Source organism: Heterodontus francisci, chromosome 13 (assembly GCF_036365525.1).
Source record: "Heterodontus francisci isolate sHetFra1 chromosome 13, sHetFra1.hap1, whole genome shotgun sequence".
In the NCBI taxonomy this organism is placed as follows: domain Eukaryota; kingdom Metazoa; phylum Chordata; class Chondrichthyes; order Heterodontiformes; family Heterodontidae; genus Heterodontus; species Heterodontus francisci.
Window position 1 is genome coordinate 33,227,999 of NC_090383.1, and position 15,533 is coordinate 33,243,531.

Sequence of the window (15,533 nt, forward strand, 5' to 3'; positions counted from 1 at the left end):
GTAGGACTGCACTTGAGGAAATTAGGTGGGCAAAAAGGGGCCATGAGATTTCCCTGGCAGATAAGATAAAGGAGAATCCTAAAAGATTCTATAAGTATATTAAAAGCAAAAGGGTAGCTAGGGAGAGAGTAGGTCCCCTTAAGGATCAGTGTGGCAATCTGTGTGCGGAGCCACGGGAAATGGACGTCTTAAATGAATATTTCTCGTCCGCATTTACTGCGGAGGTGGTCATGGAAGCTAGCGAGTTCAAGGGAGGGAACACCGATATCCTGGAGCATATCAACATTACAAAGGAGGTGGTGTTGGAGGTCTTGAAGCGCATTAAGGTGGATAAATCCCCAGGGCCTGACCAGGTGTATCCTAGGATGCTCTGGGAAGCAAGGGAGGAGATTGCTGGGGCCCTGGCAGAGATCTTTGCATCATCGTTAGCCACGGGTGAGGTACCGGAAGACTGGAGGATAGTTAATGTGTGCCTTTATTTACGAAGGGCAGCAGGGATAAGCCAGGGAACAACAGGCCAGTGAGCCTTACATCAGTGGCGGGAAAGTTATTAGAAGGGATTCTGAGAGACAGGATTTATATGCATCTGGAAAGGCATGGTCTATCTAGGGATAGTCAGCTTAGCTTTGTGCGTGGGAAATCATGTCTCACGAATTTGACTCAGTTTTTGGAGGTGACCAAGAGGATTGAAGAGGGCACGGCGATGGACGTTGTCTACATGGACTTTAGCAAGGCCTTTGACAAGGTCCCGCATGGTAGGCTGGTCCAGAAGGTTCAAACACATGGGATCCAGGGTGAGCTAGCAAATTGGATACAAATTGGGCGGCACAGTGGCGCAGTGGTTAGCACCGCAGCATCACAGCTCCAGCGACCCGGGTTCAATTCTGGGTACTGCCTGTGCGGAGTTCGCAAGTTCTCCCTGTGACCGCGTGGGTTTCTGCCGGGTGCTCCGGTTTCCTCCCATAGCCAAAGACTTGCAAGTTGCTAGGTAAATTGGCCATTGTAAATTGCCCCTAGTGTAGGTAGGTGGTAGGAGAATGTTGGGGATGTGGTAGGGAATATGGGATTAATGTAGGATTAGTATAAGTGGGTGGTTGATGGTCAGCACAGATTTGGTGGGCCGAAGGGCCTGTTTCAGTGCTGTATCTCTAAATAAATAAATAAAATTGGCTTGGTGATAGGAGGCAGAGGGTGGTAGTGGAGGGTTGTTTTTCAGGTTGGAGGCCAGTGGTGTGCCACAGGGATCGGTGCTGGGCCCTCTGTCATATATATTAATGACTTGGATGCGAATGTAAGGGGCATGATTAGTAAGTTTGCAGATGACACCAAAATTGGTGATATAGTGGACAGCGAAGGTAGTTATCTAAGGTTACAACACGATATAGATCAACTGGAAAAGTGGGCAAGGGAGTGGCAAATGGAATTTAACAGACAAGTGTGAAGTGATGCATTTTGGGAAGTTAAACCAGGGCAGGACATACACAGTGAATGGCAGGGCCCTGGGGAGTGTTGTTGAGCAGAGAGACCTTGGGGTGCCAGTACAGAGTTCCCTGAAAGTGGCAACACAGGTAGACAGGGTGGTGAAGAAGGCGTATGGCATGCTTGCCTTCATCGGCCGAGGCATTGAGTACAAGAGTTGGGACATCATGATACAGTTGTACATAATGTTGGTTAGGCCACATTTGGAGTAGTGCGCGCAGTTCTGGTCGCCGCACTACAGGAGAGATGTGATTAAGCTAGAGAGGGCGCAGAAAAGATTCACAAGGATGTTGCCTGGTTTGGAGGGCTTGAGTTATAAAGAGAGATGCAATAGGCTGGGTCTGTTTTCCCTGGAGCGAAGGAGGCTGAGAGGAGACATGATAGAGGTATATAAAATTATGAGAGGCATAGATAGGGTAGCTAGCCAGAGTCTGTTTCCCATGGTAGGGGTGACTAAAACTAGAGGGCATAGATTTAAGGTGAGAGGGAGGAGGTTTAAAGGGGATCAAAGGGGTAAATCTTTCACACAAAGAATAGTGGGTATCTGGAATAAGCTGCCTGAGGAGGTGGTGGAGGCAGGAACAGTAGCAACATTTAAGAGACATCTGGACAGGTACTTGAATGAGCAAGGCATAGAGGGATATGGAATTAATGCAGGCAGGTGGGATTAGTATAGATAGGCATTATGGCCGGCATGGACACGGTGGGCCGAAGAGCCTGTTTCTAAGCTGTACGACTATGACTATAGCCAACCGATAGCGGAGAAGATTCTACAACAATGCCTTTACATTGAGACTAGACTAATCCCCCCTGCCCAATGCATTTTCACTCAAGCTTGTCATAAACAGTATCCAATTGATTACATGTTCTATGTCAGAAAGCAGATCTCAACCAAACTAAACAGCTAACCTCAGTATAATCAAAAAATAACTTTCATCAGTGCCAGATTTATTTTAATAGATTAGTTTTAGCTATTTGGTGGATTTTCAAATTGTTCCAAACCAAGTGGAGTGATGAGCAGATTCAATTTACATAAGTATAAACAATGTTTCCATAACTATGTGAGGCTGAATTTTCCCACTGAAAAATCTGCAAGATCTTAAAATGCATCTTGAAATACAGCTAATAAACATACATTCTAATAACTGTAAAGGTTGTGCCTTGCCTGATCTCTTGTTTGTAGTGGTCTTGTTGTTCCACTCTGATAATTGGCTTCACCACATTACGTTCACTTGAACTGGAACTTGAAGCAGTGTGCTCACTATCCAATCTGTCTGAACTCTAAGGAAAAGACGACATTTAGTGTCAGGATTTGGAGTTAAAGTTTCACTACTCTATATGCGGCATTCTTAAACCTATGAAAGAATTGCAACATACAAACAGGATGGCCCAGATTTTGTACAGAATAACCATGAAGCTAATAGTGCTCACTGTTATTATGGAGTAAATGGACATCGTTATTACGGAGTAAAATTGGATGACAAGTTCCAGATTGCACACATATGCAGCGAAACACAGAAATCTTGAAGTTGCCATCCGAGTTACTCTGCTCCTCCACGTGCTCCACTCTAACAGTATCTAATTGAAATGCTCAGCATTGAAAGCAATTCAAGGGTGTGAAATTGCACTACTTCCTGGCTACTTATCCATAAACATGCCAGAAAAAAAAATTAGAGCTGGTGCATTCAGAAGTAAGTGAATATTTAACAGAATAAGTTTTAATTACTGCCAAACTCCTCTCTGGCCTCCAACATTTAATTATACAAACGTGGCATCTCATTCCTTCAGAATTTAGTGTTGGAGATCTAATAAAAGTAAAAATTTAAGTTATTTTTTCTGTCTCTTATCTCGCTCAATTTCATCTTTTTCCAATATTTATTTTACTTTCTGTATATGATTTCAACCTTATTTACAATTCCTGGTTTATACTCAGTGAGGATTCTTTAATCTGATTGATTGAAGAGCTTTGCTGTTTCTTGCCCCACTCACATGCTACAGATCCCCAATAGAGGGTACCTCACTGGATCAGACACCAAATCAGAGGAAATCTCGGCCTAAAAGCCCACAAAACTCTGTGGGCAGCCATCAGCGAAGTGATCAGTGAGCATAGTTCCTTTTCCACTGTCTACAAAATCCGAACCCATTATTGTCACCAAGCAAGGGAAGTCTCCCAGGAATAGTCATTTTAGAAATTTTCACTATTACACTGCCATCTTGGTTAGATGATCATCCCCCTACTTAGTACCCAAGGTCTCAGTCTGAACTCTGAGCTCAGAGACTGGAGACCGTAGTAATGAGACTTGGAACAAAAGGTGCAAATTTTGCTTTTGACATCAGTGAACAAGCCACTTCTATATGATGTGAAGCATTTACAATGAGACTTTTCTAGATACAAGTACAATTGCCATTACTGATTGCTGGAACAGCCACTTCATATGAACATGGAACAAAAGGCTATTTGCACTAACACTGCAACCACTAGGTGGCACAGTACTTGCACATGCGCAAATGCAGCCTCATGCACTCAACTGTCACTGACTGACATTTTAGGCAGCTGCCAGGATTAAAAATGGCGCTGCTCAATTTATCACAAAAAATTAAATTCAAGTGCTGCGATCGCGCTCCACCCCCAACAATATCCCACTTCTCTTCCCCAGCGCAGCCTTCTGTGCCCGTCAGCTCGCCGCTGCCTTCCCTCAGCCACATGCTCCCGCTTCAAGTCCCGCATCTCGCTTGTTGGCCACTCATGCACCCCCCCCAGGTCCCGCCTCTTCTCTCCTCCTCCTACCACCCAACCAGCGCCCCCACCCCCCCCCACCCAGTAGCTAGCCGAGGCCAAGCAGTGAGGAGGGGAGTAGGACGGAGCCGGAAAGCGGAGAGCAGGAACAAGTTGGCAACGGGGTGGGATCTGAAGCACTGAGTGAAGTGAGCAGCTGCTGGGGATGAAGCAGTGAGGGGGGAGTGAGTGGACAATGGTGGTGGGGTTTGAAGCAGTGTGCGATGCGAGCAGCTGATGGGGATGAAGCAGTCAGGGGGAGCGAATGGACAATGGTGGTGGGGTTTGAAGCAGTGTGCGATGCGAGCAGCTGATGGGGATGAAGCAGTCAGGGGGAGCGAATGGACAATAGGGGTGCGGGGGTTTGTAGCTGTGAGCATGTGGCTGAGGGAAGGCAGCAGCATGCCAGGTGCAGGCAGTGAGCAGACGGGCCTGGGAGGCAGCGCCGGGCCAGAGAAGCAGCACGACATTCTAGTACACGATGACGTTTTTGCACGCATGTGCAAGTTAGTCCTGGCAAGAACATAGACTGCACATGCACAGCACCTTACTGACAGCAAGAGACTGTTCTGCGCAAGTGCGTTGTTGGGAGCGCCCTGATGACGTCAGGGCACTATATGCGTGATCAGCAGTCACTTTGGGAATAAAAAGGATTAAAAGCAGCACCATTTCTTTCTGAGATCGTTCCCAATGTAGCTTCACAAAACCGATCCAAGGAACAATTCTACAAAATTATCCCCGTCTTTCTCCCATGTAAAATAAGAATTCAGAATATCAAACTTTATATCCCACATTAATACTTGGTACACTTCCAAGAACACAACAGCTCAGCGTTTCCCACACACAATTTGATTAGCTTTTCTTTAACACCCACAAATCAATTTTTTTTTTGAAGATGTAACCCAAGACACCATTAATGGACAGTATTCCACACAACCAAACCCTGCGAGGAAATGAAGAATATTTTTGCCAAAGACACAAGCAAGGCAACTACAGTTGCAATCCACAAAGAATAAGTGTCTCAAGATCTCTGTATTGATGCCTTGGAGGCTTTCCGGTTGATGCCAAAAATGGCTAAGAGATAATGTGTCGAAAGCTGAATTCAGCTCAGAAGCAAAAATAAATCAAAGCCAACTACTTCCCAAGATTAGAAATTAACTCTGATGACGAAGGTCACCTTAATTGCACATTCCAAAAATACCTTGGTTTTCAGCAACCCTCCCACTCACCCCTCCCAAAAATCAGAGGATCCAATTGTTTCTTCAATGATTTGCGTGCTTCCCCTTTCAGTATCTAGATGCCCATTCCATGCATGTCACTGCATCAATAAGAATTTCTTAAAAACTTCCCTGAACCCTTTTAACCCATATTCCCCCGATCCTATTCATAAATTTCATTTGAAGACATTTTCTGAATCTACATTTCCCATATAATTCATATTGCACACTTCCATACAGGTAATTTCCAATCAAAACTCAAGAGCCCAAATTTCTCCAATGGCGCTGCTTAACTCTGTCCTCTGATGCTAGGGATTAGCTTTATGGGACTCTTAAGGTTTCTTCCTTGACTCAGGGGCAGAAGGAGTCAGGAGGTGGTGGGTTCAAGCCCCAGAGTACTAATTTAAATTGGCACATAAGTGCAGTACTGACTGAATGCATTATATTTGGACATACAAAGACCATCACTATCCTATTAAAAGTTCCAGTTCTACTTGTGATACTATATCCCAGTAGTGAGTAGCAATCAAATTACTTCAACTGTCTATATTCCAAGGAATGTGAGCCTAGTTTATATTAAATGTCCATATTCTATTAGAAAATTAGTATATTCGTAATAATGGCACTGAAGGCTGACAAATCCCCAGGACCCGATGGTTTCCACCCGAGGTTTTCCAAGAACTAGGTGAGGAAATTGCAGATACTTCAGCCGTAATCATCCAAAGCTCCCTGATTCAGGAATTGTCCCTTTAGATTGGAAAATTATGGAATTACATTTGCAATGTAAGATAGGTGAGAGAGAGAAACCAGGAAATTACAGACCTGTTAGCCTAATATCTGTTGTGGGGAAGTTATTGAAACCTATAACTGATTGAGTGACTGAGCACTTATGTAAATTTGATCAGAAAGCACCAATATAAATTTGTAATGGGTAGTTCATGCCGAATGAAGCGAATTGAATTTTTTGAGAAAGTAACTAAATTTGTACATACTCTCATGCTAGGCCAAGAATGAGGCACATTGATTTTAAACTATTGAGTGAAGAAAGGACTTGTTAAACAGATCAGCTATGGTTGGAAAAGACATTTGCATATTAACAGAGTGTGTTTGGAAGGTCAAAGCAGCCATTCCTGACACATTCCACCCACAATGGGCTTTTGATCACCAGACATTGAAGAGGTGGGAGCTCGCATTCCAGGTTGACTGCTAAGATGGCCAAAGACACAAATGGACATGGTCAAACCAGCTAGTCACATAACTAACCTGGACAACCGGAGTTTTTGACTTTGTACAAATTGGGCAGAAAGTCGGTTTGCTCCTGGACTGAAAAAAATCTCTCATGTCTGCTCCCATCTCTTTCTCACAAGCCTCTGAAGACATATGATCCCCAAGGGAGAAAAGTTTCTTACAGCGCAGCTTGGGTTGCACAGTGGCGCAGTGGTTAGCACTGCAGCCTCACAGCTCCAGGGACCCGGGTTCGATTCTGGGTACTGCCTGTGCGGAGTTTGCAAGTTCTGCTTGTGACAGCGTGGGTTTTCGCCGGGTGCTCCGGTTTCCTCCCACCGTCAAAGACTTGCAGGTGATAGGTAAATTGGCTGTTGTAAATTGCCCCTAGTGTAGGTAGGGAATATGGGGTTACCGTCGGGTTAGCATAAATGAGTGGTTGTTGGTCGGCACAGACTCGGTGGGCTGAAGGGCCTGTTTCAGTGCTGTATCTCTAAATAAAAAAAATTTAAAAAGCGAACAAGGTTTAAGAAGAATACTTGACTCCAACGAAAAGCAAGATCTACCTGCAATCATGGACTCTACATTGAGCTTGAAGAACCATAACAGCTCTTCAGATATTGCCTCAAACCTTTCCACTTTATTTTTATTCTGCTCTTTTCTGTCTCTATTTGCATGTGTGCATTGCGTATGTATGCTAGCTCGGGTGCATCGTGTAAAAGGGCCCCATTGCGCAGGAGGGGGGGGGGGGGGGGGGGGAGAAGAGAAGATTCCTGGCCAAAGAAGTGGGCACAGAAGTAAAGGTCACAAAAGCAGAACACATCTCCATGTTCTTCTAGACAGGAAAGTGACCAAGGATGCTACTGCAGCAGCCTCAACTCCCTAAACAGGACAGCAAGCTAAATCTCCTGAACTTCAAACACTACTGGGTATTGTGCCTATAGGGAATGATAGCTTAGAACAGGGTGTCCTCATAAAAATCGCCACTTAGTTATGGAAGCAGGGTAGGTATGCTGCCTTCCTAATTACCCTCCAAACAGTCTTTACTTTAGAGTGCAAAAAATGTCCTTCTGGAATCTGAAATTTTAAGACCAAAGAGAAGCATTCATTGCATCCAAAGTGCTATTTTATTCACTGCTCCAGTGCAGCAACAATCTTCCAAAGGTATTGGGTGTAAAGGTTTTAGAATGTGACACAAGATGATCAGATCTTATGCCTACCTAGCATGAGATCACCACCTTAACTTTCATGCAAAAAATGGCTTTTAGACTTTGCTGGTTGAAGCTTTACACCCAAGGTTACCCACCATCCAAGTATAGAATTTCTTTGCTTGGATGCAAGATAAACTATACCCGAGATCCTGGAAAATAAGTGAAATGCTATACCTTAGGCTACCAACCAAGTTTAAAAAAACTATAGTTGCAAGCGGATAGCATATCATTCACATTAGAAAGCCATTTGTCCCATTGAGTCCATGCCGGCTCTCTGCAGAGCAATCCAGTCAGTCCCACTCCCCACATTAGCTTGGTAATGGAGGGAGAAACAAAAGTCAATGAAACATGATGCTGCATAAATGATTAAATGACTAAGTGGACCATTCGGATACCAGTCTTATTTGCAGAACACCTTGATTTATCCAATCAGAGCAACTTTTTCCCCTTTTGCAAGCAGCAGAGGAAAATATTGGAGACCCATATTCGATACTCATTCTGAACTCTGTATGCCAACAGCCTAGAAACAATTGTTGCTTTCAGAATTAGGAGGGGCATATAGATCCAGCTGAAAATCAAGGACAAATTATATTCAAAAAATCTGACTGTGATCACTACGAACAAAATCTCTCTACATGAAGTGTGGCTTCTCCATTTTCAACATTTATCCTTCTAACCCTGCTCAGTGAAACTAACCAAATGAGTGTCAAATCGTTGAAATTATGAATTGAATTTACATCCATTAGTTTCTGGTATAAGAATCCCCCCAAAAAAAAGGTTTAAAAAAGGAGTTTCATTAGACAGAGGTATCAGACTAAAAAGGTTTCCCAAGTATCCTTTTAAGCCTCTGAAATGTCACCTTTTTTGTCATGACAGAATTGAATGCTCAATTTGTGCGTCTAACATCAACTTTAATCTCCCACTTAAGAGGTTGTGCGCAATGGAGTTCATATTTTAACAGATCTAAAATTATTCTTCACTCTGAAAACAATTGCAGATAAAAACAGCTTACGGCAACTTTTTCTGAGAAGTTTCCCACTTTGAATTTTAAGTCAGCATAACTTCCCTGAACAAATGTGCATGCAGAGTCACTTATTTAGAAAGAAAACATTCCCCATCTTCCAAGGAAATCTGCATCTTCCCATTGCCATTATTTGATTGTACTTAGTTCAGCCAACTGCTGCAGTTGCAGCTTTACTTCTAACCTTCCCCTAGTGCGCCAAGAGCATTGAATGTTTGCCAACTCTCAATGCCTGTCAAGGGATGAAGGAAAAAAAGTTTAAGAAAGGAGAAACCAGCACATAGATTAAAACAGCACAAAAATGGAACATGAACATAATCAATTCAGTCTGCCCAATCCAAAAAAAATTCAGATAAAACTCTATCACTGCAATCTAGAGGTTAAAGCTAGCTTGGAGCCCAGCTTAGATTATATAGAGAAGTCATCACTGCCAGAACATTTTGATGTTCAACTCGAGCATCTTCATTATTCACTTTCATGACAACAGTATATTTCAATTGCACCCAATTATCTACAACATCCCAAAAATAAAAAGCTAAATTTTACCTTGCTTGTAGTCAATGATATACCACTGTGAATGTCGCCATCAAGATCAAATGTAGTTTCTTGGACACTTCGGGACCCTTGCCTGTAAATCACAATAATTGAGATTTTGTTTTAATAAATGTCCTTCAAATTTAATTCTCCATTTTAACATTTCCCAAAGGCACTACATTGAAACTTATTCCAGACATATCACAGCTGCAAGATTAAGAACAGGATGGTCCAACATACGGCCTGCAGGCCAGGATCTGGCCTGCCAAAGGTTTCCATCTGGTCCGTGGATATATTTCAGAAATGAGAAATTTTCCATTAGCTTCACCTTTGAGGCTGGTTTTTAAAAAAAGAAAATTGCTAATCAGTTCCACAGCTGACAGGTGCTGACATCGGGAACAGCAGTTTCTGAACTTTGGACAGATTTGGGGTTTTCTGGTGGGTTCTCATTTTTTTTTTTAAAAAGCCTGCCGGAAACCCCAAATATATCCAAAGTTGGAAACCACTGTTCCCGCTCCCAGCACCTGTCAGAGAGCTGGGGGGACGGGACGGTGGGGAAGAGAAGAATGACAGGACAGGGAATGTGCCTGGGGACCATGGGGCAGGAGGGGTACAGGGGGGCAGGGCATCTATCAATATCACTCCAGACAGATGGACATCTATCTGGAATACTCTGCATCCTTACAAGTAGTGTTCGGGCAAGCACTGACTACTTGTGCAAGCAAAGAATGCCAGGTAGCTCACTAAATCAGTGTTCAACATAGTGATGAGGACGCAAGTCAATATATTAATCTTCTCATTTAAAACTTCACAAAAATGCACATTTGCTGGTGCTTTGCTTAAATAGCAAGATAAATCTTTAATGCCTTTATCTTTCTGAAATAGTCTCACCAGCCCCCTATGCAAGACAAAAATTGAAATGTGGACTCCCGATGCAAAAAGGTTGGACAACCAAGAATAAACTCCAGAATTAAATAGGCTTTAACCAAATGTTTCCTATTGCTTATGGAGTTGTTAAAGACGTCTTTTATTACATTCTATAGCTCACTACCATTAAAATTGCAAGAAAATCAAAAAGGTGGAGTACAGTCCAATAACTGCATCCATTTATTTCCTTTCACATTTTCACTTTTCTCTAGCTGTTTTGAGAATTAAACTGTACTAAAAAGATTCTCCTATCCTTTGTCTTCCACAATCCTAATAAAACAGGGGCAAAACAAGGAAGGAGTCATTAGAAAAAAAGAATTTTCTTTCCCCTCCCTGAAATTCATTTGCGTCTCACTCAATCACACTATTTCAATCTGAGAGGCAAGCTTTAATACCAATTTATAGGTCACAGGAAATGTTACTGTACAGCAGAAATGCACAAAGGTAGAGTTTAGTCATATGATTACCCCATGCCTCCAATGGAAAATTGCCTGGCTTCCACTTAGCAACTTCACAGAGCAGCATAGTTGAGTTTAGCAGCTCACCCAGTGAGGCACTGATATTTTGTCTAAGTTTTGCAAGTTGCTGCATGCTGGAGCTGGGCAGAAATGAGAGTGGGAAGAGAGAACGATTGACAGTCAAGCAATGTCCAGAACTAAAATTCCTGGCTAATCCTTACTTTGGTACATCAGTGACTGTATATTACTTTGTATCAAGCATGGAGGAAAGTTTTATAGGTTTTTCTCAGGGCCACAAATATAAGATAGTCACTAAAAATCCAATAGAGAATTTAGGAACTTCTTTACCCAAAGAGTGGTAAGACTGGTGAATTTGCTACGAGGAGCAGTTGAAGCGAGGAGCATAGATGCTTTTAAGGGGAAGCCAGATTAACATTAGGGAGAAAAGAATAGGATATGCAGATAAGGTTAGATGAAGGAGGGTGGGAAGTGGCTCATCTGAAGCACAAATGGCAGCATTGACTAGTCGGCTCAAATGGCCTTTTTTAAAGCTGTAAATTCTATATAATATACAAGTTTTTAGGTATTTGTGCTGTTTTTAGCTACTGGCAATAACCTCCATCTAGTCTCCAAATAACATATTATAGTGCATTTTAATGGTTTAGATTTGAGATCCATGCATAACACTACAGAACACAAAGCAGCAATCCAGTTATAATGGGAAGATATAGTTTGTTGACTGTCCCAAGGGTGCAAATACACTGCAAAAAATCCCGAATAAATTTTGTCTGTGGCGTCCAATACAAGATGAGCTTGCTCATGCATGATTTAAGCAATGCCAGTAGTCAAAAGGCAAAATATCCCATGGTACTATTTTAAAAAACAGGAGAGGTATCCTTAGTGTCCTGGCCAATGATTACCCCTCAATCATCACTACACAAATAAATTATCTGGTCATTATCGCAATGCAGTTTGTGGGAGCTCGCAGTGTCCAAATTGGCACAGTGCTTCAAAAGGACTTAATAGGCTATAAAATGCTTTGCAATGTTGAGGTTGGGAAAGGTATTACATAAATCCAACTCTTCCTTTTCTTTCTTTCCATTATTTTATGTAAGGGTGTGCATTCCATGCTAGAAAAAAAACTACCAGCTGCAACTGCTTTATGATTTTATTCAAAGACACTTCTGGACACTTTCATATCCGTTGAATGTCAACACTCGTTTTGGAGAGGGTGCTGCCATGACAACTTTCTATTGAAAGGATACTTCACTGGGTTGGTCTTAAAGGATATTTCTTCAAAGTTGCTTCAGGTTCTAGATCAGAAAGTGCAAAATCTTTTTGAGGAAGGCCCAGTTTGCCACTGGAACTGCACCAAAACATGAAATGAATCGACCTCCCTTTAGGTTAAATAGACCAACTTCCCTCAACAGTTAATATACTCAAGTCAGGCCAGGCAGCCTTTTCAGGTACTCATACCATGCTTCAGAGATACATAATTTAACTCAAATTTCAATCGAGGATTTAGATGGTTGGCTAGCATTTTGAGTACTGTTTGCACTTAAAAACTTGAAAATTGAGAGAAACAAATAAAGGCAGCAAACTACCTTGGTAAATAACTTGTTAAAGGCACGATATAATGTTTCAAGGCACTTCACAAGAGCATTAGAAAACAAAGTAGGACACTGAGCCACTTAAGGAGATAGCAGGTCAGATGACCAGAGGGGTAGGTTTTAAGAATCATCTTAATGGAGGAAAACAAGACGGAGAGACAGAGGTGCAGGGAGGATATTCCAGAGTTTGGGGCCTGGACAACTGAAGGCATGGCAGCGTGCAGCAATTAAAATAGGGAGTGTACAAGAGGACAGAAATAGAATAGCGCAGATATCTGAGAGGGTTGTGGGGCTGCAGAGGATTACAGAGATAAGGAACAGAGGCCATGGAGGGATTTGAAAACAAGGATGAGAATTTGAAAATCAAGATGCTGCTTGATCTGGAGCCAATGTTGGTCAGCCAGCACAGGGGTGCTAGGGGAATGGGACTGTTGTGAGTTAACAGATGGGCAGAGTTTTGGATGTCAAGTTTACAGGGGGTAGAATATGGGATACCAGCCAAGAGTGCGTTTTGGAATAGTCAAGCCTAGAGGGTAATGAAGGCATGAATGAGGGTTTCAGCAGCAGATAGGCTGAAACTGGGCAAAGTCAGACAGTGTTACAGAAGTGGAAATAGGCAATCTTGGTGATGACACGAATATAAGGTCAGAAGTTCATCTCTGGGTTAAATGTGACATCAAGGTTGCAAGCAGACTGACGTATTCTCAAACTTGCCAGGGAGAGAGATGGAATCAGTAGCTCAGGAATGGAGTTTGGAGCAGGGATGGAAAAAATGGCTTCAGTCTTCCCAATATTTAAATCAGAGGAAATTTCTGCTCATCCAGTACTGAATGTTGGATAAGTAGTCTGATAAATCAGTGGAGGAGTTGAAAGAAGTGGTGGTGAGGTAGAGTTGAGAGTTTTCACTTGCATGCAGACGACAAATGCCGTGCTTTCAGATGATGTCGCCGAGGGGCAGCATGTAGATGAGAAATAGGAGGGGGGTCAAGGATAGGTCCTTGGGGGACACCAGAGGTAACAATGCAGCAGCAGGAAGCCATCGCAGATGATTCTCTGGCCACGATTAGACAGGTAAGAATGGAACCAGTAGTCCCAATCAGCTGGATGACAGTGGAGGCGCACTGGAGGAGGATAGTGTGGTCAACCATGCCAAAGGCTGCAGAGGTAGAGAAGGATCAGGAGGAAAGGTTTACCTTTATCACACTCACAGAATGTAATTTGTGACTTTGATAAGAGCTGTTTCAGTCCTGTGGCAGGACAGAAAACAGATTGGACGGAATTGAATACTGAATTCGGGAAAAATGGGAACAGAATTGGGCGGCGACAACAGAGTCAAGGACTTTGGAGACGAAAGGAAGGTTGGAGATAGGACGATAGTTTGCAAGGGCACAGGAGTCAAGGGTTATTTTTTTTGAGGAGGGTGTTATGATGGCAGATTTAAAAGGAAAGAGGGACAACACCTGAAGACAGCACACAGTTTACAATATCAGCTAACATGGGGACCAGGACAGAAAGTTGATCAGTAGTTTAGAGGGAACAGAAGGTAGGTCTCATGGACAATATTAGGCCAGAGAGGGCAAGAGGGGAGCTAGAAGAGCAACTAGAGAATGATCCAAGTTCAAGGCTAGGCTAGGGAGCATTATAGAAAGTTTGGCCAAGTGGGCTAGTGGAAGGAAAGGTCACAGCAGAGACAGCTGATCGGATGGTCTCAATCTCAGTGACAAAGTTGTCCATGAGCTCGTTGTACATTGTTGGATGTGAGGGTGGAGGGACAGGGGAGAGGATTTTAAGATGACAGTTTTCAATAGAAAAAAGCTGGGCATTATCTATGCATTCCAGGGTGATCCTGGAATAGTGAGCAGTTTAAGCAGACAGGAGCAGGACCCAATTGTGTTTTAAATGGTCCAGCCAGATCTGGCATTGGATGGCTAAACCAGTTGTCCGCCATCTACATCCCTTGGATGTGAAAGCGGAGATGAGGGCCGTATCGGGAGAATGGCAAGGGGAGAGAGACTGATTTTTACTGGGGACTAGGGCAGCAAAAGTGGAGGTGAGGGTGGGGATAAGCAAATCAATATTTGCAGAAATGTTGTCCCAAAAAAAAGGGCTAAAGGCTAAAAAGATGAGATTTTGAAAGTACAGTTGTAAGTGAATAGGGGCAAGAGTTGTAACTGAATAGGGCGATAGTTTTTTCTAATGACAAGATACAGAATGAGGCAGCAATTTGGGCTTGGAAGGGAATATGGGTACAGAGTGAGATCGGAAGTGATCCGAGAGAGCCTTACCTGTAATTGATATGTGACTTGCAAGACCACATTACATAGTTGTGATAATGGAGAAAAATACTCAAAGAACATGTCTTTTGCATGGTGCAAGGAGAATGCCAGGTCACAGCTGTTCAATATTTCTTCCAAGCCTTGCCATTCTATTGGCATCCTGTGTTTTCCTTAATGGCATTTAGACATGGAGTTCTAACACATCAGTAAGACCATTTTAGTAAATACCTAACTAAAACCTGTCTACACAAATCACAGTTCACACATTCTGAACATAAAAATAACTCACCCAGATTTAATTCTCTGGCCCTTGACCATTGGTCCTGCATCCATGGGTCTCTTGGCAATATGATTCTGAGTAGGATCCACAAACTTGAACACGTGTGATGACCCAAACTGAATATTCATGCCACTTTGCAACATGACGGTCTCAGTAATGTGCTGGCCATCAACATACGTTTCAGCATCAAAGCTGCGAGGGGTAACTGTTACTATACCATCCATGTTTGTAAGATCACAATGATGAGGTTGAATTCCTGGACCAAAAAGCTACAAAACCAAGTAAAACCTTTAAGTTAACCATGAAAATTCAATTTAAAACTTCTGTATCAAAAAAAATGTAAGCGCTGGGTTTACAATCCACTTGTATCTTGTTCTTTAAAAAAAATTGCTAAATTCAGTTACGTTTTGACACTTTCCTAGCGGAAGTCCTTCTGTTCTGAAATATATTCTCATTCATAGATGGTGTAAATTATGCACAAAGTTTTGGAAATAATTAATAGAAATGCATCAATATTGTA

General features: G+C 42.6%; 1 protein-coding gene across 5 annotated transcripts in view; it reads right to left on the reverse strand.

Annotated features, from left to right (window-relative positions):
* afdna (afadin, adherens junction formation factor a) overlaps nt 1–15,533 on the reverse strand; it is a 598,271-nt gene that overhangs the window by 453,076 nt on the left and 129,662 nt on the right. For all 5 annotated transcript variants that reach the window (XM_068044631.1, XM_068044628.1, XM_068044630.1 and 2 more), the window contains exons 10-12: nt 15,023–15,282; nt 9,475–9,556; nt 2,645–2,760 (exon numbers count right to left, since the gene is read on the reverse strand). In XM_068044631.1, coding sequence (XP_067900732.1) covers nt 2,645–2,760; nt 9,475–9,556; nt 15,023–15,282 — 458 coding nt within the window. The remainder of the gene's footprint in view (nt 1–2,644; nt 2,761–9,474; nt 9,557–15,022; nt 15,283–15,533) is intronic.